At 51.9% G+C, this 27,787-nt stretch overlaps 1 protein-coding gene across 2 annotated transcripts in view; it reads left to right on the top strand.

The window, feature by feature from the left end:
- Faim2 (Fas apoptotic inhibitory molecule 2) overlaps positions 1 to 23,285 on the top strand; it is a 42,113-nt gene extending 18,828 nt beyond the window's left edge. For both annotated transcript variants that reach the window (XM_075960633.1, XM_075960634.1), the window contains exon 12: positions 20,146 to 23,285. In XM_075960633.1, coding sequence (XP_075816748.1) covers positions 20,146 to 20,295 — 150 coding nt within the window. In that variant the 3' untranslated portion in view covers positions 20,296 to 23,285. The remainder of the gene's footprint in view (positions 1 to 20,145) is intronic.
- Positions 23,286 to 27,787: the final 4,502 nt, after the last annotated feature.

Here is a 27,787-nt window from a genome sequence, read left to right as displayed (position 1 = left end):
TGGAATGTCTTTAACCAGATGATGGTTACCCAGGGTAACCAGTGATACCCACTCCAGCATCTGGAAGAGCATTCCTCCTTCCAGGTCAGCTCTGGAAAAGGAATGGGAGGACGGCAAGAAGGCAAAATCGGGGCCACAAACCCAGGCAGTAGCATCAGGAGGCCTTGGAGAGCAGCCATGGCTAGGGTCAGGTGAGGAATCAAACCAGGTCGAGGAAGCTGATGCAGCTGGAGAAGAGCGGGCATCTGCAGAAGGCCAGGGCATGCATGTTGCTTCCTGAGGATCAGGTGGCAGCAAGCGTGGAAGCTGTACGAGAAGGCTGTGCGTACAGATAGGGCTGGGTGGAAGGTACTAAGCCTTTAATCTGCTTAATAATCTCTTGTGTTGTTAGAATGATAGAAATGATCCCAGCCACCTGTCCCACCCATGGTGTCCTGTAGAACACTTTCACACCTATTGCTTCATTGTGTCTGTACCACAATCCAGGGGAGGAAACAAGGCTGGTCTTCTAAGAGCTGCCTTGCTCGTTGGAGGCCCTGAGGGTTAAGTTGTGGGACTGGCAGAGTCTCGTGGCCAGGAAAAGACAGGTCCAGGCCCAGGGCTGATATCCTGAAACTGGTGTCCAGTGCCTCTGTGGTCACCTGGGGAGAGGTGTCCTTTTCCCTCCCCTCATTATCATCTTCATCTTCGTGAGTATCATTCATGTGCTGATTTCTCTACTAGACTGTTGTGTCAGCATGGAAACACGCTGTAATTTCTCCCATCTAAAGAAAAATGAAAACCCCAGAATACTCTTGACCCCCATCACCATACAGGCCTTGATCATTCTCTGTTCCTCACTTATAGCAAAAGCTCTTTAAGAATCTACGCTCCTCTCCTACAACACGCCTCCCGGCTGCCCGTCACTCTCCCTACCCACCCCCTCCCTTCCTCTATCCTTCTGCTCCCACTCTCTCTTGGACTGAAGCCAGGGCTTTGTATATGCTAAGTGTGAAGTCTACCACTGAGCTCATCCCTAGCCCACTGAGCACTCTGGAGAACGCTGCCATCCAGTTCATCAGCAACCTCCAGGGGGCCAAAGCCAGCAGCAGCAGCCTCAGCCCTCGGGGGGTCCAGCTCAGCAGAATCTGACTCATTGTTCAGTCCCCCAGAAGCATCCTCCACGCCTCCTGCTTCCGGTTTTTGTTTAGCAGGCCCCACCCCGTCCTGCGCTGAGTCTCTGAGTCTTCTCTTTCTGCCTCCTTCCCTCAGGAGCCCAGACAACCTCCGTGCTTTGAATATTGTGCTTTATGCTGACGACTGTAAATTTGCACCTGTCAGCCCTAGTGTCTGAGTTCCGGACTGGAATGCTCAGTTGCTGCCACAGCATGCCCTTCACAATCTAACAGACCCTTCGTCCTATAACATGTGCAAGCGTCTTCTTTTTCCTGGGTGCCCCTGCCTCTAGGTTCTTCCCTCAGCCTCTCTCATTGTCCCCACTCAGGAAAAACTCCTTGGCAGCTCTACTCCTTTCCTTACACATCAGACTCAGCTCCAGGTCTCATGGATGAATCCCTTACCTAGAGTTCAAGTCCTCTGCCAAGCCCCAGAGCCCTTCTTTCCCAGCGGAGACACAATTGCCTCCCACCAGGCTTGTTGCAATGCCCCTGCAGCATCCCCGGCTGTGCCCACATCTCTGACCCAGCTAGCAGGCAGGAGTGGGAACCCCCACACACCACCCTTGGCATCCAGCAGCCAGATGCTTCCCGCAGGTCCCCCCCACCTTTGACCTCCTCCTCCCCCACTTTGCTGCATCCATTGGGTTCCTTGATGCCTAGACATAGCAGGCTCCTTCCACACCCGGGGCTCCACACCTGATCTGCTCCTCTGTCCCCTGAGACCCCCAGTTTCCACTGTTCCCATATTTTGTCCCCTTCACAGCACAGCGCGCCCCCATACTCACGCTCTGCCCCCTCGCCCTGGACGCCTAACTCTCGCTAGCCCGTCTATGTCTTCCTCGGACACATTCTGGATTTTTCTGATTTGTTTTTCTAATTTTTCTGATATTTTCTGACTCAGGGGAATTTTAAACTCCTTGAGAGTGGGGTTCACCCACCACTCTGGTTTGTTCATTGATGTAGCCCCAGCACCTGAGATGGCATACTACACAGCAGACACCCACAGATGTTTGTGGGGCAAATGAGTGTCCAGGGAGCAAGGTGGGGGCAGGGCATGTTTGAGATGCTGGGATGGCCCAGTTGCACAGCTGGCCCGGGTGTCTCCCTGAGTCACAGGGAGGAGGAGGAACTTTGGTGCCCAGTGACCCCCACAATGTCTCATTCAATCAACTCATCCAAAGCCTTGGCTGTGATCATCTTGAAGGTTACATAAAGAGTAGTTGAGAGAGGGTGTAGGTGTGCCCTTCTGCCTAGGGAAGGGAAGGGAAGACAGGCCCTTGGATGCCACGATGCATTCCAAAATCAGCAGCTGCCCCTGAAGGAGATCTCGTGCCTTCTCATTAAGTCCCTGCCTGGCGTCCAGTGCTGGCCCCTGCCTGGCGTCCAGGGCTGGCCCTGCCTAGCGTCCAGTGCTGGCCCCTGCCTGGCGTCCAGGGCTGGCCCCTGCCTGGTGTCCAGGGCTGGCCCCTGCTGACTTCTTCCAGCATCAACTGTTGTGGGATCTGTGCCCCTCTAGCTGGAGCACACAATGGGTGCTTTCTCTGCTCTGCAGTCAGTCAGGCAAGACAAGAGGCACGCAGCACCCCCTGGCCTGATGACTGCCTCATGAAGCATATATGAGAAAGGGATAAAGAAAAGAGTCAGATGAGGCCCTAAACCCTTGGCAGGGCCTTCCCTCCCTATTCCCATCAGCCTGGGCCTTACAGAGACTGAGACCATCCAATGAGTCTCCCACAATCCTCAGCTCCCACTCTGAGAAATCCACCTTTTAGACTAGGGCCACCCAGCTTGGAACCACGGCCTCACGGGGCTCTGGTCCAGCCTCGAGAAGGCCTTTCTAGGTCCCTCCCACGTCCAGCCTTGGTGCATTGTCAGGAAACCTCGAGCTTGCCTCTTGACCCCTGCCTCTACCCCTTTCTGGATGCCGGGGCTGAAATGCCCATAGAAGTGGGTGAGTCAGTGGGAAGGTGTTGGCTCTGAGTGGCTCTGCCATTCTTTCTCCACTAGTACCCTCTGGAGAGGTAAACCATGGGCCAGGCTGGGGTGATGGGGCAGGGCTGTGGGGCTGGGCAGAAACTGTGTAGGGCGGGGCCAAAGGCCTGGCTAGTCTGCCCCACACAACAGCTGCTCCTCCAGGGTCCCACACCAGAAAAAGCTGCTTTAACATTACCTGACCGTCTTTGGGGTGGCTTAGCCGTCCCAGCCACCCAAAACAGGAAGCCAAGTCCCAGAAATCCAGGGAAGAAATTAGACGAGGGCCGTAAGAACTCGGGAGCACTAGGAAGAGAACTTTGCCTTCTGACCCAGTGCAGCCTGCTCAAGGACCTTGGGAGCCACTGAGAAGAGACATGAAAAATGGCAGGCCACACGCTTTGGAAAAAATCAGCCAATAGTCAGGTGGATGGGCCAGAGGTTGGGAGACCAGTTGGCACTGGTGTTGTGTCTCCAGGTCAAGTGCTGTGTCAAGCCTGGAGGCTGTGAGGCCTGACAGAGTGGAGGGAAGTTTTCTGTATGGGGTGCTAGGCCCCCAGGTCTGGGTGCTGACCCCTGACTATCATGCTAAGCCATCTGTTCTTAGTCCCTCCTGAGGCCCAGAGAGAGCAATTGTGTATGTACACATACATATACGCACACACACAGACTCTCACACATCCACACACACCACATACACATGCATATTCACACACACACATGCACACACTTGCACACACACACATACACTCACACACACTCATACTCTCTCATGTGTTCACACTCACGCACACATACACACGTATGCACACACAGCCTAAGTATCACAGTCCTCCTGATTCAGCCTTGCCCATTACAAGTCAGGGAAACAGAACTGGGGGGCTACAGACCTAGAGTGGCCCTCTTAGCCTGTTACCCCTGGAGGAAGTTCTAATTCCATCCAGCCCCACAGAGATTCTGGGTTCTCTGACACAGTTTAAGGAACCCCGAGCACCTCGGAAGTTTAAGGGAATCTTCTAGTCCCCTATCCCTGCTCCGCCTCTCACTTGGTTGCCTAGTGAGGGCCATAGTGTAGGCCAAGTCTTCCTCAAACCAAGGCAACAACGCACAGTGAAAACCAGCCCCGCGGGCCACGGTTGTTCCGAGGGGTCATATGAGCCTCAAGACTACGTGAGGACTTTTCATTCTGTCACCCTTCCTCTGCCACAGGAGATGCTATTTCCCCTCCCCCCCAGCCATGTGAAGCTGGTGGCTGGGTCTGAGGTAGGGGAGGGTGTGGTAAACTGGCCGTCCTAAGGTTTACTTCCTGGTCACTGATACCACAGTCTCCCCTCCTAAAACTAATCCTCCCACCAACACCTCGTGACACCTGAATGGTCAGGAAGCAGCCTGCCAGGCAGAGGAGAAAGGAAACCCTGTCCCCAAGGGGAGGGATCAGGATGACTAGGACTGTGCAGAAGCAGGCAAGAGAACTCACTACGCCCACCAGCTATGCAGGGCAGGGCACGGAGAAAGAAATTCCAATTCATTGTCCAGCATGCGGCTGTCCACCGCAGAACTAAGCAGAGACATAATGGGCAGGGACAACGGGCATGCAGAGAGGAGAAGTCCTTCTGCTGGCCAGGACATCCCCATCAAATCACAGGCCTTATTCATCTTTACCCTAGTGTGACCTTTGGTAAGCTTGTCCCTTGGATCTTTCTGGGCCTCACTTGCTTCATCTATACAATGGAACTAATTTCCCATACATTCACAAGTCTATTGTGAAGGTCATTTGCAAAGGAGATTGTAGAAGGCGCAGTGGGCCAGGCTGCGTCCCGCCACCTGGCTAGCTTTACCCCAAATAATTACATGGAAACTGTATTCTTTTAATTACTGCCTGGCCCGTTAGTTCTAGCCTCTTATTGGCTAATTCTTACATATTGATCTAACCCATTTTTAATATTCTGTGTAGCACCACGAGCTGGCTTACCAGGAAAGATCTTAACCTGCGTCTGTCTGGAGTGGGAGAATCATGGCAACTGCCTGACTCGGCTTCTTTTTCCCAGAATTTTGTTCTGTCTATTCCGCCTACCTAATTTTCTGTCCTATCAGGCCAAGCAGTTTTCTTTATTAGTTAACCAATGAAAGCAACAGATAAGATACAAGACCCACCTCCATCATTTCCCCTTTTTCTGTTTAAACAAAAAAGAAGTAAAATTACATATAACAAAACAGTTATCAAGTAAGGATTACAGTTACAATATTTATATTTACTTTATCTTTTATCATAACTAAGGAAAACTATAACTATCTATATATTCTTTAATTTTATCAAAGACTTCAGAAGGATATAATATTACCTAAGCAAACAAGAAATCCAAACTCTAGAAATGACAGAGACATCTCACTGCCTGGAGAGTCACCCAAAGTTCCTCTATACTGTTGGGGCATCCATCTTCAGCCTACAGTCCCATAGTATCCAGCAGACTCTTCCATGATGCAGGAAATTTCAAAGACAGTTCAGTCACTTTCTGCTGTGTCCTGCAGAATGTCTCGCAGACTCTTTCATGAATCAGGAACCCCGAAAGACCATCTCACCTACAGGCAAGTTCAGCAGTCCTCTCTCTGTGGGTTTATGTTTATGCATCAGTCCAGGCAAGAGCAGTTTCTTGCCCAAATGGCTATCAAACTCCTTAAGGAGCCTCTTCGATGCCCATCTTCCTGTTGAAATAGATTGGTGCTGCCAGAAGCAGACGTGTCTCGTTGTCATGAAAAACCCTAAGTTATTAAAACATTAAATGCCATATTCTGCAGTCTTTGAAAGATATGAAGAATGCCTATCTTACTGAAATATATCTCTATATATCTAGAAAATCTAACTAACATGACTACAAGCTTGGCTATTATTGATACAAGACCCACCTCCATCAGGAGATAAAGAGAAACTTAGCACTTGGTGCATGGCAGCCTTTACTGTCATTCTTATGTTAAGGCAGGGCTTGGGAGCCAGGGCATCATGTTTGGAATGCTGTGCAAGCCACTCCCACTAGGAAACATCTTTCTGCTTTGGTTTCTCTAAGTGGAACCAGTGATAGAACCCACCCCTGTAAATGAAGACTGTGCTTTTGTTTCCCAGCCACTCAGACAGGAATAAACCACACGAAAACTGTATTATTACAACACTATTTGGCCAATGGCTCAGGCATATTCCTAGCTAGCTCTTACATATTAAATTAACCCATTTCTATTATTTTATATTTTATCACAAGGCTCATGATTTGCTACCTCACATCTTGCCTCTTGGAAGGCTGGCATCTGCCTGACTCCGCCTTCTTTCAGATTCGTTCTCCCACCTAGCGATATTCCGCCCTGCCATAGGTCAAAAATCTTCTTGATTAATCAATGGTAATAAAACATTCATAGCATGCAGGGGTGTCCCACATCACACCCCTTAGGGGTTGTGACATTAAAATGAATTGACTATGTCTAGTGCTTAGGAAGGGCAGGGCATGTGGCCAGTTACCTGAGAGGAGCAGAGGCTGTCCAAGGTCAGGGCCATGCTTTGAGGTCTCCCAGCCTGTGCTCTCCAGCAAGACTTTCTAGTTTTGCCTTCTCTGCCGTGGTTACTCTTACACACATTTATAGAATGCTTCCCTGGCTTCCTGAGCCAGACTCACTGGCTGCAATTCCTGCCAGACTCTACTCCTCCAAGGGCTTGCTTGGAGGTGCGAAGCTTGTGGCTTTGATACTTCCGTAACCTTAGCCAGAGAAGAGACTTTCCTGTGGTGTCAGGCAACCAATGGAGGCCAGGCCTCCACTCAGCAGCCTGTCCCCATTCTCCTACTGCCCCATAATGCCTGCAGTCAGGCAGGAAGCTCTGAGGTCTTGACAGGACAGCCTCTTTCTTTTCTATGTGTGTGTGTGTGTGTGTGTGTGTGTGTGTGTGTGTGTGTGTGTATATATGTGTGTGTGTGTGCATGACTGTGTGTGTTTGTGTGTGTGTTTGTATGAGTGTGTGCTTATCTGTGTGTGTCTGTGTGAGTGTGTGCATGTCTGTATATGTGTGTGTGCATGACTGTGTTTGTGTGTGTGTGTTTGTATGAGTGTGTGCTTATCTGTGTGTGTTTGTGTGAGTGTGTACATGTCTGTATGTGTGTGTGCATGACTGTGTGTTTGTGTGTGTGTGTTTGTATGAGTGTGTGCTTAACTGTGTGTGTCTGTATGAGTGTGTGCATGTCTGTATGTGTTCGTGTGAGCGTGTGCATGCCCGTGTATTCCCATGAGTGTAGAGCCAGAAGACAGTGTAGACAACAATCTTAATTGCTCTCCATCTCTCACTGAACTTGGAACTAGCGCACCAGTACCTATAATTGGTCTTAATAATAAAAAGCCAGAGTCAGATATGGGGGTAAATGCTGAGAGATCAGAGAAGTAAAAGAGCCAGACGTTAGAGAGACCTTTTACTTCTACCGAGTCCTCAGACCAGAGAGGGTCAAAATTCTGTCTCTTCAAGACCTCAGACTGAAACCTGAGCTCCTGTCTCCTCCCATTTTATATTCCTCTCTCTGCCCAGCCCTATCCCTTCCCATCTCCACCTCCCTAGTGCTGGGACTAAAGGTCTGTGCCACCACAGCCTGGGCGCTAAGGCTAACTAGTGGCTTAGCTCTGCACTCTGATCTTCAGGCAAGCTTTATTTGTTAGATCACAAACAAATTATCATCACAAGTCCCGCTAGGTTGATTCGGGGAAATCTGTCTATCTCTTCCTCCCCAGCACTTGGTATTCCAAATGCATGACGTAGGCAGCTTCTATGTTTGTTCTGGGGATCCAAACTCGGGTTCTCAAGCTCTCTCTTTTATTAGCTGAGCCACAGCCCCTGGCGGCTTCTTTCCCTACAAATCCAAAGCCCTCCAGCTGCGGCTGGGTGTGCTTCTAATGCCAGCACCCAGGAGTTGGGAGGCAGAAGAACTGAGATTTGGAGGCCAGCCTGGACTACATATCAAGAGCCTGTCTTAAAGAGAAGTGGGTAGGGGAGCATCACAAAGGGCAAAGTCACCCTCCCATTCTAAAAGAGCAGACAGAGCACCAGAGGAGCTCAGTCCTCTGTGCCGTTCAACTAGGAAGCCCGTGTTTCTCTGAGCAAAGGGTTCTGTGTGCATCTCTTCTTACTCCATTCTTTTGTTTGTTTGTTTGTTTTTTGTTTTTCGAGTCAGGGTTTCTCTGTAGCTTTAGAGCCTGTCCCGGAACTAGCTCTTGTAGACCAGGCTGGCCTCGAACTCGCAGAGATCCGCCTGCCTCTGCCTCCCGAGTGCTGGGATTAAAGGCATGCGCCACCACCGCCCAGCTTCTTACTTCATTCTTATAGCACACATATGTGTACACACGCGCACATACATGCACACATACCAGCAAGAGTGCACACACATGCACATGCGTGCACACACATCAGCACGAGTGCACACACACGCACATGCGTGCACACACACCAGCATGAGTGCACACACACCAGCATGAGTGCACACACATACACATGCGTGCACACACACCAGCATGAGTGCACACACACCAGCATGAGTGCACACACACCAGCATGAGTGCACACACACACCAGCATGAGTGCACACACATGCACATACGTGCACACATCAGCATGAGTGTACACACATGCACATGAGTGCGCACACACACCAGCATGAGTGCACACGTGCACATACATGCACACACACCAGCATGAGTGCACACACACACACCAGCATGAGTGCACACACACACCAGCATGAGTACACACACACCAGCATGAGTGCACAAACACACACACACCAGCATGAGTGCACACACACACGCACATGCGTGCACACACACCAGCATGAGTACACAAACACACATACAACAGCATGAGTGCACACACACCAGCATGAGTGCAAACACACACACCAGCATGAGTACAAACACACCAGCATGAGTGCACACACACCAGCATGAGTGCACACACACACACCAGCATGAGTGCACACACACACACCAGCATGAGTGCACACACACCAGCATGAGTGCACACACACACACCAGCATGAGTACACACACACCAGCATGAGTGCACACACACACAACAACATGAGTGCACACACACCAGCATGAGTGCACACATACACCAGCATGAGTGCACACACACCAGCATGAGTGCACACACACACACCAGCATGAGTGCACACACACACGCACATGCATGCACACACACCAGCATGCGTGCACACACACCAGCATGAGTGCACACACACACGCACATGAGTGCACACACACCAGCATGAGTGCACACACACAGCATGAGTGCATACACACACCAGCATGAATGCACACACACACACCAGCATGAGTGCACACACACCAGCATGAGTACACACACACCAGCATGAGTGCACACACACACACACACATGAGTGCAGACACACCAGCATGAGTGCACACACACACACCAGCATGAGTGCACACACACACACGCATATGAGTGCACACACACACGCACATGCGTGCACACACACCAGCATGAGTGCACACACACACGCACATGCGTGCACACACACCAGCATGAGTGCCCCCACACACACCAGCATGAGTGCACACACACACCAGCATGAGTACACACACACCAGCATGAGTGCACACACACACACCAGCATGAGTGCACACACACCAGCATGAGTGCACACACACACACCAGCATGAGTGCACACACACACGCACATGAGTGCACACACACACCAGCATGAGTGCACACACACCAGCATGAGTGCACACACACCAGCATGAGTGCACACACACACCAGCATGAGTGCACACACACATGCACATGCGTGCGCACACACCAGCATGAGTGCACACACACCTGCATGAGTGCACACACACGCACATGCGTGCACACACACCAGCATGAGTGCACACACACACACCAGCATGAGTGCACACACACACACTCATATGAGTGCACAAACACCAGCATGAGTGCACACACACCAGCATTAGTGCACACACACACCAGCATGAGTGCACACACACACCAGCATGAGTGCACACACACCAGCATGAGTGCACACACACACGCACATGAGTGCACACACACACGCACATGAGTGCAAACACACACACACCAGCATGAGTACAAACACACCAGCATGAGTGCACACACACCAGCATGAGTGCACACACACACACCAGCATGAGTGCACACACACACACCAGCATGAGTGCACACACACACACCAGCATGAGTGCACACACACACACCAGCATGAGTACACACACACCAGCATGAGTGCACACACACACAACAACATGAGTGCACACACACGAGCATGAGTGCACACATACACCAGCATGAGTGCACACACACCAGCATGAGTGCACACACACACACCAGCATGAGTGCACACACACACACCAGCATGAGTGCACACACACACGCACATGCGTGCACACACACCAGCATGCGTGCACACACACCAGCATGAGTGCACACACACACGCACATGAGTGCACACACACCAGCATGAGTGCACACACACCAGCATGAGTGCATACACACACCAGCATGAATGCACACACACACACCAGCATGAGTGCACACACACCAGCATGAGTACACACACACCAGCATGAGTGCACACACACACACACACATGAGTGCAGAAACACCAGCATGAGTGCACACACACACACCAGCATGAGTGCACACACACACACGCATATGAGTGCACACACACACGCACATGCGTGCACACACACCAGCATGAGTGCACACACACACCAGCATGAGTGCACACACACACCAGCATGAGTGCACACACACACCAGCATGAGTGCACACACACACCAGCATGAGTGCACACACACACCAGCATGAGTGCACACACACCAGCATGAGTGCACACACACGCATATGAGTGCACACACACACACCAGCTTGAGTGCACACACACACCAGCATGAGTGCACACACACACCAGCATGAGTGCACACACACCAGCATGAGTGCACACACACACGCATATGCGTGCACACACACCAGCATGAGTGCACACACACCAACATGAGTGCACACACACCAGCATGAGTGCACACACACACCAGCATGAGTGCACACACACACGCACATGCGTGCACACACACCAGCATGAGTGCACATACACACACCAGCATGAGTGCACACACACACACGCATATGAGTGCACACACACCAGCATGAGTGCACACACACCAGCATGAGTGCACACACACACACCAGCATGAGTGCATACACACCAGCGTGAGTGCACACACACACACCAGCATGAGTGCACACACACCAGCATGAGTGCACACACACACCAGCATGAGTGCACACACATGCACATGCGTGCACACACATCAGCACGAGTGCACACACACGCACATGCGTGCACACACACCAGCATGAGTGCACACACACGCACATGCGTGCACACACACCAGCATGAGTGCACACACACCAGCATGAGTGAACACACACACCAGCATGAGTGCACACACACACCAGCATGAGTGCACACACACACGTACATGAGTGCACACACACACGCACATGCGTGCACACACACACCAGCATGAGTGCACACACACCAGCATGAGTGCACACACACACCAGCATGAGTGCACACACACCAGCATGAGTGCACACACACACGCACATGAGTGCACACACACACGCACATGAGTGCACACACACCAGCATGAATGCACAAACACACACGCACATGAGTGCACACACACCAGCATGAGTGCACACACATGCACATGCGTGCACACACATCAGCATGAGTGCACACACACACACCAGCATGAGTGCACACACACACCAGCATGAGTACACACACACCAGCATGAGTGCACACACACACGTACATGAGTGCACACACACACGCATATGCGTGCACACACACCAGCATGAGTGCACACACACCAGCATGAGTGCACACACACACATCAGCATGAGTGCACACACACACGCACATGCGTGCACACACACCAGCATGAGTGCACACACACACGGGAAATGAGTGCACACACACACGGGACATGCGTGCACACACACCAGCATGAGTGCACACACACCAGCATGAGTGCACACACACACCAGCATGAGTGCACACACACACCAGCATGAGTGCACACACACACGCACATGCGTGCACACACACCAGCATGTGTGCACACACACCAGCATGAGTGCACACACACACACCAGCATGAGTGCACACACACACACCAGCATGAGTGCACACACACCAGCATGAGTGCACACACACACCAGCATGAGAGCACACACACACACGCACATGCGTGCACACACACCAGAATGAGGGCACACACACACACCAGCATGAGTGCACACACACGCGCGCATGAGTGCACACACACATGCACATGCGTGCACACACACCAGCATGAGTGCACACACACACCAGCATGAGTGCACACACACACAAGCATGAGTGCACACACACACGCACATGAGTGCACAAACACCAGCATGAGTGCACACACACACACCAGCATGAGTGCACACACACACCAGCATGAGTGCACACACACAACAGAATGAGTGCACACACACCAGCATGAGTGCACACACACTCACCAGCATGAGTGCACACACACCAGCATGAGTGCACACACACCAGCATGAGTGCACACATACACCAGCATGAGTGCACACACACCAGCATGAGTGCACAAACATACACGCACATGAGTGCACACACACCAGCATGAGTGCACACACATGCACATGCGTGCACACACATCAGCATGAGTGCACACACACACACCAGCATGAGTGCACACACACATGCACATGCGTGCACACACACCAGCATGAGTGCACACACACACACGCACATTCGTGCACACACACCAGCATGAGTGCACACACACACCAGCATGAGTGCACACAAACACCAGCATGAGTGCACACACACACCAGCATGAGTGCACACACACCAGCATGAGTGCACACACACGCATATGAGTGCACACACACACACACAAGCATGAGTGCACACACACACCAGCATGAGTGCACACACACACACCAGCATGAGTGCACACACACCAGCATGAGTGCACACACACATGCACATGCGTGCACACACACCAGCATGAGTGCACACACACCAGCATGAGTGCACACACACCAGCATGAGTGCACACACACACCAGCATGAGTGCACACACACACGCACATGCGTGCACACACACCAGCATGAGTGCACATACACACACCAGCATGAGTGCACACACACACACGCATATGAGTGCACACACACCAGCATGAGTGCACACACACACCAGCATGAGTGCACACACACACACCAGCATGAGTGCATACACACCAGCGTGAGTGCACACACACACACCAGCATGAGTGCACACACACCAGCATGAGTGCACACACACACCAGCATGAGTGCACACACATGCACATGCGTGCACACACATCAGCACGAGTGCACACACACGCACATGCGTGCACACACACCAGCATGAGTGCACACACATGCACATGCGTTCACACACACCAGCATGAGTGCACACACACCAGCATGAGTGCACACACACACCAGCATGAGTGCACACACACACCAGCATGAGTGCACACACACACGTACATGAGTGCACACACACACGCACATGCGTGCACACACACACCAGCATGAGTGCACACACACACCAGCATGAGTGCACACACACACCAGCATGAGTGCACACACACACACGCACATGCGTGCACACACACCAGCATGAGTGCACACACACACACCAGCATGAGTGCACACACACACACGCATATGAGTGCACACACACCAGCATGAGTGCACACACACCAGCATGAGTGCACACACACACACCAGCATGAGTGCATACACACCAGCGTGAGTGCACACACACACACCAGCATGAGTGCACACACACCAGCATGATTGCACACACATGCATATGCGTGCACACACATCAGCACGAGTGCACACACACGCACATGCGTGCACACACACCAGCATGAGTGCACACACACCAGCATGAGTGCACACACACCAGCATGAGTGCACACACATGCACATGCGTGCACACACACCAGCATGAGTGCACACACACCAGCATGAGTGCACACACACACCAGCATGAGTGCACACACACACCAGCATGAGAGCACACACACACGTACATGAGTGCACACACACACGCACATGCGTGCACACACACACCAGCATGAGTGCACACACACCAGCATGAGTGCACACACATGCACATGCGTGCACACACACCAGCATGAGTGCACACACACCAGCATGAGTGCACACACACACGTACCTGAGTGCACACACACACGCACATGCGTGCACACACACCAGCATGAGTGCACACACACACCAGCATGAGTGCACACACACACGCACATGAGTGCACACACACACGCACATGAGTGCACACACACACGCACATGAGTGCACACACACCAGCATGAGTGCACACACACCAGCATGAGTGCACACACACACCAGCATGAGTGCACACACACCAGCATGAGTGCACACACACACCAGCATGAGTGCACACACACACCAGCATGAGTGCACACACACACGCACATGCGTGCACACACACCAGCATGAGTGCACACACACGCACATGCGTGCACACACACCAGCATGAGTGCACACACACGCACATGCGTGCACACACACACCAGCATGAATGCACACACACACACCAGCATGAGTGCACACACACACCAGCATGAGTGCACACACACACCAGCATGAGTGCACACACACCAGCATGAGTGCACACACACCAGCATGAGTGCACACACACCAGCATGAGTGCACACACACACACCAGCATGAATGCACACACACACACCAGCATGAGTGCACACACACCAGCATGAGTGCACACACACACCAGCATGAGTGCACACACATGCACATTCGTGCACACACATCAGCACGAGTGCACACACACGCACATGCGTGCACACACACCAGCATGAGTGCACACACACCAGCATGAGTGCACACACACCAGCATTAGTGCACACACACACCAGCATGAGTGCACACACACACGTACATGAGTGCACACACACACGCACATGCGTGCACACACACACCAGCATGAGTGCACACACACACCAGCATGAGTGCACACACACACGCACCTGAGTGCACACACACACGCACCTGAGTGCACACACACACGCACATGCGTGCACACACACCAGCATGAGTGCACACACACACCAGCATGAGTGCACACACACACGCACATGCGTGCACACACACCAGCATGAGTGCACTCACACACACCAGCATGAGTGCACACACACACACCAGCATGAGTGCACACACACACCAGCATGAGTGCACACACACACCAGCATGAGTGCACACACACACGCACATGCGTGCACACACACACCAGCATGAGTGCACACACACACACCAGCATGTGTGCACCCCCGTTGCTTCTCTTTCTTGGCACTTTGGCATCAGCAGACTTGAGCTGTCTTCTTGGCTGTGTGATGAGGGCAAGTTGGTTATATTCCCTGTGCTTCAAGCATGTCACCCAACAGTGAGGACAGAAATGTGACATTCATCACAGAGGCTTACATGAGTATTTAAAACAGTCACGGGCCCGTCTTGTGCTATTTTAATCCTTCTGTATATGTTATACTTCACAATATAGGGATACATCCACTCCTGGGTTTCAGCTTTTGAAAATCTTAAATATGGATGAAGCAAGCACGTTGACCACGCTCCTTGCCTTCCCCCGTGGTGACCATGACCACTCTTTTCCTCGACTTCTACAGACGTGCTTGCTTAGAGGCTCTTGGTCACACGTGTACTTTTGTGCGACGGTGTGATAAGGACTTTTCTGCGGCTTGCTTTCTTCTCGTGGTAGCAGATAACAGAAACATTTCTGCCGTGCTGCATCAGTTTTGTTAAGTGGCTCCTGCGTCAGTTTCATTAGCTGGCTCCTGTCAAGACTGGGTGGTTTCCAGTAAAGCTCTGTGAGAATCCGCCCTCCAAGAATGGCCAGGGCTCTCCACTCCTGCGCTGTGTGCCTTTTCTGTAGGACCGACCTGCTGGCTCAACACATTGCAACCCCAGGTTTTTAATATTCATCCCTTGTCTGCTGATGGCCTCACCATGGTGTGGCTCTCCCAGAGTGCCTCAGCCTCACCTCTGAGCCATGTTTGAGGGAGGGACAAACTACAGATAAAAGTTTAATTCCCAATGTAGCGGGGTCAGGGTCAAGTCAGTTATGTGGCCAGAGTCTGTAGATCAGTGTTTCTCGACCTGTGGGTTGTGACCCCTTTGGAAGGGGTTGCATATCAGACATTTATATTACGATTCATTAAAAGTATCAAAATTACATTATGAAGTAGCAATGAAAATAATGTTATGGTTGGGGGTCATGGAACATGAGGAACTGTATTAAAGGGTCGAGGTTCAGGAAGATTGACAACCACTGGTTTAGATGCAGCCCTACTGAGTGGGAGAATTAGGGCAGGGTCCCGCTCCCCTCCCCCAAGCCCATTCTGCCCCAGCTCCACCAGAACAGAGGTGTGGTCAGGTTCCAGCACCAGACAAGTGGCCATCCGCAAGCCAAATTTCTAAGACCCCTAACCCCATACGCTGACCGGAGACAATGCCCACCTGCCTGTGCACACAGGGACAGTGAGCTGAGCTAACGTAATAGCATGTATAAGGACTGTCATATATCCCAGACTCATTACGTGAGCTGAGCTAACGTAGTAGCATGTATAAGAACCGTCATATATTCTAGACTCATTACTCATATTCTAACGCTGCACTGCCTCTGGCCCCATCCCACCCGCTCCTGCAGAGCCCAGTGTTCAGCTACAAGTTAACCTTTCCAGGGGGGAACAGTTACATTTCCAGGTGTCAGCAGCTGATCTTAGTTTGCAACTAGTATGTTAACTGTAAACAAGGCCACCCACTGCCGGGTCAGAAGGTTGGCAATGCTTCAGTCATCATGGAGACACTAGCCTGTTACTTTTCCCTTAGTAATGCGTGCTTATAATGGGATTTAAAAGAAAAATCATTTTACATTTATTTGTGTGTGTGTTTGTACACATGTGTGCCACAGTGTGTGTGTGGAGATTATAGGACAACTCATAGAAGTCATTTCTCTCTGCTGTGTGGGCTCTAGGGATCAAGTCCAGGCCACCAGGCTTGATAGCAAGTACCCTTATCTGCCCCATCTTGCTGGCCCTTATAATGGAATTCTGGATGATGTTTCTTGCTCTCATTAAACCGTCAGTTCTAAGTTCCCTGAGACATAGTAGGTGCTCAGTAAATATGAGCAAGCACAAGTAAGTAAAAGGCTCCCGGTTGGCTCTCTGCATGAGGCTGCAGCAGTGAATGGTAACTCCTTTGGGGCAGCCACCTCCGCAGCCAGCTAGCTGTTCTGGGTGGGTGTTCCTTGGAGGGGCACCCCCAAACCTGATCAGGTCCAAGCCTTCTAGGTTGAAAGATTCTATTTCATGAGCTCACCCAGGGGTGACCAGGCTCTGGGAAATCAACCAAGCGCTGCTGATGGATAAGCCAGCTCAGCGATTTATTAACTTCTGCTTGGCAGCTGTGCCCGCTAAACAGCCCGCAGCATCTGAGCCCCCCTCTGCCACCCCCTGCTTGTTCTCTTTGCAGAGGAAACCTCACTTAGGAAGCCAAACCTCATTCTGCCAAGTAGACTGGAGTAAAAACGATAGTGAGGGATAATGGCAGTCGAGGCCTCTGTACAGTCAGGGTGCTGTGACTCTCGATGCCGTCCTGCTTTATAAAATGGAGGCACTGAGGTCACATGGCCAAACTGACTCTTGAAACCTGGAGCAAGGACTCAAACCTCAGCCTTCCAGCTTCAGTCTGTGTTCCGGGGAGGCCCTGCCCTTAATGCTGCCATGCTGGGAGGCCCAATCCTTGCATAGAGGGCCCCCTCAACCCTCACTGCAGCTCCCCATTTCCCTTCTGTTAAAACTGCAGAGTCCCCTCAGATCCCTCTGCCTCCCTGACGCGATGCCGGAGCCCCCTGAGTCTCATTAGCAGTGCCTGCCTCGTCTTGGGAGGATGCTCTTCCTGCAGACACGGCAGCAGAGCCCCAGTAACAGCTACGGTACATTAGGTACTGGCTGGAGGTCAGGTGTCTCGGACACAGCATGGTTATCGTAGGCTGGCAACAGCCTCATGAGGCAAACACCCCATCTTCCCTCACAGCTAGGGATTCGTAGGCCAAAGAGAAGGCATCGTGTTCGTTCTCCCAACTGAGTAAGTGGTAGGACAGTCTCCAAGCCGGATGACCTTCAAGACAGAGCTCAGAGTCACCCTTGTCCCCCACACCTTCAGGGGGATGACCCATCTCATGTACCATGTGCTGGAGTCTCTGCTTCCTTCCTGTATTGTGTGGCATTCGCATGGAGGGCAAGAGTCCTCCCAGGCTCCCTGGGGGCTGCATCTAAAACATCCCAAGGAGTCTGGGTCCAGGGAGTGGAGTTCTTGGATGGAGTGAAGGGAATGGATTGGGACATCTTTCAGCCTCCCTTTGGGCAAATCCAAGCTCCAAGGTCAGGTGACCTCCCTCTTGTCGCCTGCCTTCCCACAGTGCCTCCACTATACTTCCTCACCGTTCACAACAGGTCCCTCGGGTCCCCAGGGCTTCCTAAGTTTGTCCAGCCTAGCCGATGCCCACGGCTCCTTCACACCCCAGGTAACGTGTCACCCTTCCAGGACACAGTCCTCTTGAGCAGTCAGGAGCTCTCACTCCACAGCCCTAATTATAGCAAGGGCCCAGCTTCCACGTAATTATCTAGTTCTCCCCCACATCATTAGGCAGTGAGCCTCGCCAAAGCACACAGATTTGTCTCCCTTGTGGTTTCCACTCTTAGTCCCTGGCACGCATTTGTCACCCGGTGCATTTGTGCGCGTGTGTGGGGGATAGTTTATGAGGAACCCAGGCCTTCCACATTCAGTGATGAAGGAGCTAGGTGCCGAACATGAATGAATCTAAAGAAACCTCAGCCCGTGTAGATTCAGTTCTCCCCCTTGTAGACACTGGGAGACTTTGGGGACTCTATCCTCCAAAAGGTGTCCCTGCCTGCCTAATTTCATATGCTGCTTGCAAGGGGTTTCTGTGGCCAAGACTGAACCCAGAGGAAAGCTCTGAGGGAGGGGCGGAGTCTCTGCGGGCAGTGGAAAGGGCTGGCAGGGGTGGTTGGGGACAGAGGAGAGCTGTGGCTAAGGCAGTTGGTGCAGAATCATCCACTAGGCCCAGAAGGTTCCCCTGGGAGATCAAGAGACGCGTTAATCCTGCGTGCTGCAGAGCGCAGCAGAGGGGAATGGTTGGGTTTGTGGGCGCTGGGGCCAGCCTGCTCAAGCCCCGAGTTTGCCATTTCCCCACGTGAGTGGAGCAGGGTAAATATTTTACATCTCTGGCCTCAGTTTCCTCTAGTAATGGCACTTTGACTGGAAGAAGCTGATGTCCGTAAAGCATATAGCAAGCTCCCGGAGTACTGTGCATTATCCTCAGACATGGAGCAGGGCCTGTCTCAACAGAAAGCCCTCTGCTTCAGGAAGCCCTCATAGGCGGCCACACTCACCCAGGACAGACTCCTAGTTAACTGCCCGAAGGACAGACTCCTGTTAACCCTCAGCACTGCCAGAAGGCACTTCGTATTACTGTGGTGTTACTCTCATCTCTCTAACATCCCCCTCACCCCCAGACTTTAGCTTCAGTGGGCAGGGACTATGCCCACTGCTATAGCTCTGCCTGGAAGAAAACAGGTGCTCAGTAAATAGGTGTTAGATATAATTAGGGGTGGAAGGTGTTGGGAAGATTTCAAGCTCTGGGCCGTCACTAAACCACCAGGTCCTAAAACCAGCAGCTGAGGCCCCTTAGTGTCCACCCTGATTGACTATCTGACTTCTCATTCTTTCCTCTCTTCCAGTTCCTGGCATTTGATACCCAGTTGCTAATGGGTAACCGTCGCCACTCGCTGAGTCCCGAGGAGTATATTTTTGGAGCCCTCAACATTTATTTAGACATTATCTATATCTTCACCTTCTTCCTGCAGCTTTTCGGCACCAGCAGGGAATGAGGAGACCTCCCCATCCCTACGTTCCTCCAGAGAACGTCCCTTCCCTGTCCTGTGACCCCTCTGTGCTCCTGCAAGTCCAGACATAAACGTGCTGCAGCCAGCTTGTGAGCGGTCGCTCTCTCCTGCAGCCAGCCCTCTGTAGCTTGTACATACGCCATCCTTGGGGCCCGACAGACCTGAGGCCACACCATCCCCCGCGGTGCCCCTGACACCCAATTACATCCTCCAAGTGGGACAGTCATGGCTGAGGGCACCTCTGGATTTGCAGACCCAGGGAATGAGTGGGAGGAAGCCCCCTCAGAGGTGGGAAGGAGACCCCAGAAACCTGGCTGCAACTGTGACCCCACCAAACCTGCTCTAGGATTTTACTTCTTCTCTCAGGTTGTAAGGGCAAAGACTGAGGGGACTGACTGGAACATAAGGACCGGGCACCGGGTGTGGGGGTGAAGCTGTCCCAGGCTGTCCCTCTCTCGGCTGTTAGGACCAGTGGCTTGTTCTAGAGACCTGGACAATTATAAAAGGAGTAGGGATGCTTCCATTGCTTGCCTCAGTTTGCCCTCCCGGTCATAGGACGGATAGGGGAATGTGCCTAAATGTGGGCCTGGCCTGAGCTCCCAGGCAGCCAGCTGCGAGGACTGAACGGGGCAGTCGGTCAAACTGCAGTCACTGGGCAGGCATGTGTGAATGCAGTGAATGTTAACCCCATCTTTGTTTCCCCAGGCCTGAGGGGGAAGTGAGGTGGAAGTAGTTCTAACTGCTGAGCCAGCCCTTACCAGGGGCTGTCTGTCCGTCCCTTCCACACCTATTTCCTAAGCCTCCCCTGGCTTCTGCCATGTCCTGCCTTATGTCCCCCCTGTCAGACCTCCTGAGGCCCTAGGAGTGGTGGCCTCCATGTCCCTTCCCCCAGCTTCCCTGGCCACTCAGCCCAGAGTCCCTGGGCCCTTGCCCCCTTATCTTCATATCTCTGTAATTTGGAAGCTGCCCAGCTCACGGTCACAGCCAGGGCCAATCCCTTGAGCCTATCCCATGTGATGAGGCCAGAACTCCTTATCGGCCTCCAGGCGGCTGGGATCTCAGGCAGAGTGTGCGTCAGCCACCCTGTCCTGGCCGAGTGCCCGCTGGAGAGGGGACCAGGGGCCACACCTGGGGCAGCATGCAGCCCACATGTGCACATGGCCAGCTCCAGGCCAGTGGAAAGTTACTGGGTGGAGGCTAGGAGGCTCTGTGAATGTAGGGGGCTCTGTTTGCCCCCTAGGAAAGAGGACTAGGTAGCCTATCCATTCCTGTCCCTGCCCCTCCCCACCTTTGGGAAACATTACAGAAGCCTTTGAAATTTTGTTCTTCCTTGACTCTTTGAGAAAGGAAGGGACCAAGAATGGGGTGGGGGTGGAGCAGTTGGCATGAGTGCCCACTGCTGCAGTCTGGAAAGGGGCCCTGCAATGGTGATCCGCACATCCCCACTGCAGAGGCAAAGCCAGGGGGTTGGTGATAAATCCATCGTCATCTAGTAATCCTGGGGTCAGTCACAGCTGCTCCATTCAGACAGACTGGACTGAGACTTGTGTAAACTATAGACGTGGGTGGTCAAAGCCTGGCATCTCGGGGGGGGGGTGTTGTATTCCCCCCCATCTCCCATCCTTGACTCTGAGATGCCAAAATGAGGTTCTCACTCCCTGGAAGTCAGCTGGGAGGCAGAATTCCTGGCTTCTGATTGGGCCTCACTGCCCACAGACTTGTGTTTTGTCTGTGGCTCTGTTTCCCTATCTATAAGTCCCCAACCAGTGCCAATGAGGGGCACGGAGAGGCACCAAGACACTTCCACTGACTTCATCTAGTTGCTCACCTTGAGGGCCTCTCCTTATCTCTTGCTTCAGTTCTAGAAAGGTTCAAAGTCCCTCCCCCACTGACCTGCCAACCTCACACTGGCCAGTTTCCCAGAATCCACTTGTCCAAGCCCTCTTCTTCTGGGATAATCTATGCAGAGACTTTGAGGACTGAAAAAGTTTTCCAAAGCTAAGTTCCAAAAGCCTGGGGGAGGGGCAAGCCCTCAGCCATAAATAATGTGACCCGGGCACGAGTCACAGCGATCTCAAAGATGGCTCGGCTGTGGAGGTGGAGAGGCCTGCCAGCAGGCTTAGCTTCAGTCTGCTAACTGAACTGGCAGCAAGGCCAGAGAAAGCCTTGGTGTCGAACCCTGACAGAGCAGTGAAGGGTCCCAGGAACACCTGGGTGGGTCTTGGCAGGAGGAAGGGCGGGAACAAGAATGCAGGATTATGAGGAATGCGGGATTATGAGAAACCGAAGCTGGGCAGGTGCGGCAAACTGTGAAGGAGGAAGGACTCCCGCTGGCCCCTCACATTTTTAGTTCGGGTGGGGCCGGACCTGTGACAGGGTGGGTTAGATTTCATAAAGTTAGAGGGAGCCAGGAATCCATCTGCAATGAGAGGCACAGAGAGGCAGCGTGACCGATCAGGAGGTCCGGGAAGGATAGTCACGTGAAGTCCCTCACTCCCCACACCAATTCCTGGGTTCGTGTACAGCAGCTCTTTCGATATAGCCCGAGGAAGCCACGAGATTAAGAATCTTGGTTCTTTCATCCCATACCCTTTCTCCTGTAGGAGTCAGGATCCCTCAAGCGCCCTAATTCCAAAAGGCGGGGTGGGAATGGGGTGCGGGGGGGATGGGGGGGAGAATCAAGTTGGAAATTTTACACAAGGACCTTGCTGCCCCCTTCTGGCTGTTAGGGGAAAAGCAGAGTCCGGCTTGGCAGGGAGGGAATTGGTCCCTGGGGACAGTAGCTACGGACAGGACTCAGACCCCTGCCTTAAGCTTTTCCCGACACATCTGCCACACACCCAGACGCTGCTGCCCTTTTGGCCTCAGCTTCCACGAGCTCCCCCGGGCCCCTCCCATGTGCCCTTCTGTGACCTCACCTGCTCGGGACCTGTGACTGATTGGAAATAATAAAAGCATTTACTAAGACAGCTGAACTGTTTGCTTGTGGTCTCAGCTGGCTTTGTAGCTTGCGTGGCGTCACTCAGCAGCGGGATGTGCAGAAGCTCCCTTCATTCCCGTCTATATTTTCATGCGGAAAGGAGAGGAATCCTTCTGCTCAGTACACCCTTTCCCAAAAGCCTTCTGCAGATCGACCCAATTTGCCTGGTCCGGGGAAGCCTGCCCTTTTCCGCGCCTTCTGGCTGAGTCAGCTTCCTTTTTTGAGCAAAAGTATTTCCTTAAAATGGAATATTCTAGCTGGGCGGTGGTGGCGCACACCTTTAATCCCAGCACTCAGGAGGCAGAAGCAGGTGTCTCTCTGTGAGTTCAAGGCCAGCCTGGTCTATGAGAGCTAGTTCCAGGACAGCTAAGGACAGAGAAACCCTGTCTCAAAAAAAAAAAAACCCCAAATAAATAAATAAATATGAGTATCCAGACATCCCCCAAAGCAGTAGTTTTGAACTTATAAAACTCGAGCTGCCGGTGTGTGTGTGTATGTGTGTGTGTGTGTGTGTGTGTGTGTGTGTGTGCTGTTTTATGCACCCCAGAGCCACACAGCTTACACTCCTCCTCTCCTTCTTTCCTTCCTTTTTCTTCTTCCTTTCTTCTTTCCTTCCTATTTGTTTGTTTGTTTGTTTTCTGTTTGGTACAGAGTCTGAACATGTAGCCTGGCCTCCAACTCACAGCCTTGCTTCCTTGAGCAGGGATTGCATGTACCACCCTGCCTGGCCTGCACGTATTCACTCACGGAACCCCAGGAAGAACCAGTGCTGAGATACAGTACAGGGGACCAGGGGACCTCTGACTCAGGCCTCTGACAGAGCAGGAACGGGTGGGGAGGAAGAGCACACTGGACTGTCTGTCATGCTCCTCCGCCGCCTCCCCATCTCATGCCCACACTGTCTTCATCAGTTTCCTGAGGCTGCTCTAACAAGTGATCGTGAACTGGGTAGCTTAGAACAACAGAATACTTTTTACGGAGGCCTAAAGCATGCTTGTGTCCTTGGGAGGTAATGATGCTGCTAATTTTCTTCAGCGTCCAGTGGTACTTTCCAGCTTCATCACGTGGGCTCTCCCCTGCCTCTGTTCCTCCTTCCTTTAATGGGCATAGGGAGTTTAGGAGCGGGACATAGATAGCCGAGTGGGCCACTGTCCAGGCCACTCTAGAGGCAGCTGCTAACTCCACACAGCCCCCTCCCCATGGCAGAGAGAACCTTCATTCCCATTGCCCATTCCTCAGCCTGACCCAGCTCACATATACCATCCATCTCTACTCAAGTGTGTCTACTCCCAAAAAACCTGTTTGCTGACTCCCGGACTGTCCTCCTACACTGCACAGGCAGATCAGACACTTCCTTCCCAGCTCACCACCCCAGCCCTCTCCACTCTCTTTTCTGGGAAAAACTCCTCCGAAAGAAGCCAGCCCTTGCTTTCTCTTACGAAAATACCTCTAGTGCCTTCCTTTTATCTCTATTCTATAAATAGCCCAAGTGCCCTGGGCTACCATGCTGGAGAGACCATGGCAGATACTCTACCAAGAACGGCAGTTCAGCCTTCCTGCCATGCCCACCAAGATGGCAGCTATGTAAGGAAGAAGTCAACTTTTACGTGGCCACGCTAACTTCAGCTGCTCCTGGCCTCAGGCATTTGAGTCTTCAAGGCTGAGGTCCAAGATTTCATGGCACATGGACATATCCAACTTCCTAACCACAGACCCTGTGAGCACAGTTAATGGCATGGTTTGGGACCATTAAGTCTGAAGTCATTTTTTTTTTGCCAGGCAGCGGATCCCCAAAATCATGTGCTGAGGGGAACAGCGTATGAGGGACACTAAAATGTGTCTTCCTGCTTCAGACAGAGCAATCTTTCTCAAACCAACCCAGAGCAGAGCTGATTTGATGTAATTCTAGGCCTCAGGCCTCAGGCCAATGCTATAATGGAATGGGATCTGGGGAGGTCTTAGGAGAGGATGAGTGTGTTTTGCTGGAGCTGGAGGGTAAACTGGAGCACTTAAAACAATGGCTCCAAATTCTTCGCTCAATGGAATGTGCTGGAAGTGATACATGTGAGTCTCGAGAGTTCTCTGGCCCATGGATTTTAGCAGAAGTTCTAAGCAAACTCTGACTGTCCCTCCTTGATTCATAAGCTTTCCCTTGAGCAAGTCACCATGGCACTGGTGTTATGGTTCAGCAACAATAAGGCTGACATCTCCGGGTTCTAGGGCCATGCATGTGCGGACAAGCCCTCAGGCAGAAGTACCTAATGGCCCCAGGGATGTTAAAGGGTCCCCCCCCCTCCCCGCATGACCCACGTGCCTGTGTGGTTGCATCATCCACATACGACTCAGTTAAGCCCTTGCGTGCATGCGTGAGCCCCATCATCTGCATATGACGTAGTCATGTCAACCCCCTGTGCACTTGCATTAAAAGCTGGACGCGCCCTCTCTCTCTCTCTCTCTCTCTCTCTCTCTCTCTGCACACTGACTTCCTAGGCCTGACACTCCCCTCTAATAAACTCCTAAGCAGGTTTGTTGCGTGTTCCGCGTTTCCTTCTCACTCACGCCAGGTAATTTCACTGGTGCCATGAGACTTGGGAGGCTCTCCCACCTCGAGCCCTTCTCCTAGGGTCGTGATCTGAAACCAGGTATTTTTTCTACAACAACCACGTGTCCCATCTGCCTGAGCGTGATCTCTACACACACCACCGTCTTCAATTGGTGAGTTTCCCCATTCTGGTCAGCTTAACTGTCTCTCTGAACTGGAGGAACTGACCGTTGAGCTCCCGGAAATCTTCTGGTGTTACTAGAAATGGGGGGACAGCCCCCACCCACGGCCTTCATGGCTATGGTTGAGCCCTTCGCTGACATTCATCTCTGGATTGCTTCCCTTAGCTGAAATTGTGTTTGGACTACCTGGGGTTTGTCCTCCCACAACTGGAGGCCCAGGGTCCTCAGATTTTTCTTTCTCTTTTTTCTTTTTCTTTTCTTTTCCTTTGGACCACTATGAGAGACCGCTCAGTCTTTGGCCTCTCTGGCTTCCCAGTCGCCCGGGCTGGAGCCAGTCAGGCTTTAACACCCGCCTGTAGATAGAGGAGGCTCATCTGTGAGCCCTGTGGTGTTTGTTGCCATCACACCCTACCTATAAAGGGGAGATGACCCCTATAAGCCTTGTGGTGTCAGTTTTCACGGTTTCAGCTATGGGTAGCAAGCCATCCAAGACTATCAATCCAGCCTGCCCCCGGGATGCCTTTTAGAGACCCTGAAACCCCAGGCCTTAATGCCCTATTTACAGATTCCCACACTTGTCCATCTTTGCCTTGTTACAATTTAGATAACCATTTAAAGTGACCACTTAACGGCACCTTTGATCCCTATATTCTATAGGAGCTTTCTAACTACTGTCAGCACACAGGCAAATGGAAGGAGTTTCCTTATATCCAAGCCTTTTACTATCTAAGCTCTAAGTCCCAGTCTTATAATCTTTCATGATGTCTATATGATCCTATCTAATAACCTACTTCCTGAAGAGCACAGGCTAGTTTGGGAACAGGTCACAGACTACATGCAAGTGAGGTTCACCAAACACATGCAACACACCCTATGGGGGCAGGGGTGGTCCCCAAGCAAGAACCACACTGTGATTATAACACCCCAGGTGGAGTTTTAGCTAGGGATGGGTTTTTGACTTGCCTTCTGGCAGGTCTCTGTAAGGCTGCCCTCAAGCCAGTAAACTATAATAAGCTCTCAGAGGTCATTCAAGATATGAAGGAAAATCCTTCTGCATTTTTTGAGCGCCTCACTAAAGCCCTGTTACAATATACTAACTTAGATCCAGAAACCATGGAAGGCAGACAGCTACTCATGACTCACTTTTTTTTTTCTCAGTGCTACCCTGACATTAAGGCTAAACTTAGATGTTTTGGGAAAGTCCCCTTGACCCCACAGGCAGAAGTCTTAGAGCTGGCTTTTAAGGTTACCATGTGAGGAATGACAAAGTCCACAATCACTGTCATGTGCTAGCCATGGTCTTCTGACCGGCTGAGGCTACAGAACGCCTGATCCGTGATGTCCGTGCTGTTCCCTTGTCCCCCAGGGCTTGAGAACAGCCAGACCTGTATTTCAAATGTGGTAGAGCTGGTCACTGGGCCCAAGCATGCCCTAATCCTTATCTTGGTCCCACGAGACCTTGTCCAAGATGCCATAGGGAAGGACATTGGGCAGTTGATTTGGTGATGTGAGAGTCCCCTCTTTGTGTTGCTTGTATTGGTTAATGAATAAAACAACTGCCTTGGCCTGATAGGATAAAACTTAGGTAGGCAGAGAAGACAGAACTGAATTCTGGGAGGAAGAAAGCAGAGTCAGAGAGATGCCATGGATCCACCAGAGACAGACGCTGGGAATTTTACCCAGTAAGCCTCTGCCATGTGGTGATATACAGATTAATCGAAATGGGTTAAACTAAGATGCAAGATTAGCCAATAAGAAGTTAGAGCTAGCCGG

Source organism: Microtus pennsylvanicus, chromosome 2 (assembly GCF_037038515.1).
Source record: "Microtus pennsylvanicus isolate mMicPen1 chromosome 2, mMicPen1.hap1, whole genome shotgun sequence".
Taxonomy (NCBI): domain Eukaryota; kingdom Metazoa; phylum Chordata; class Mammalia; order Rodentia; family Cricetidae; genus Microtus; species Microtus pennsylvanicus.
Note: the sequence above shows the minus strand (reverse complement) of the source record. Positions and strands in the feature narration are given on the sequence as shown.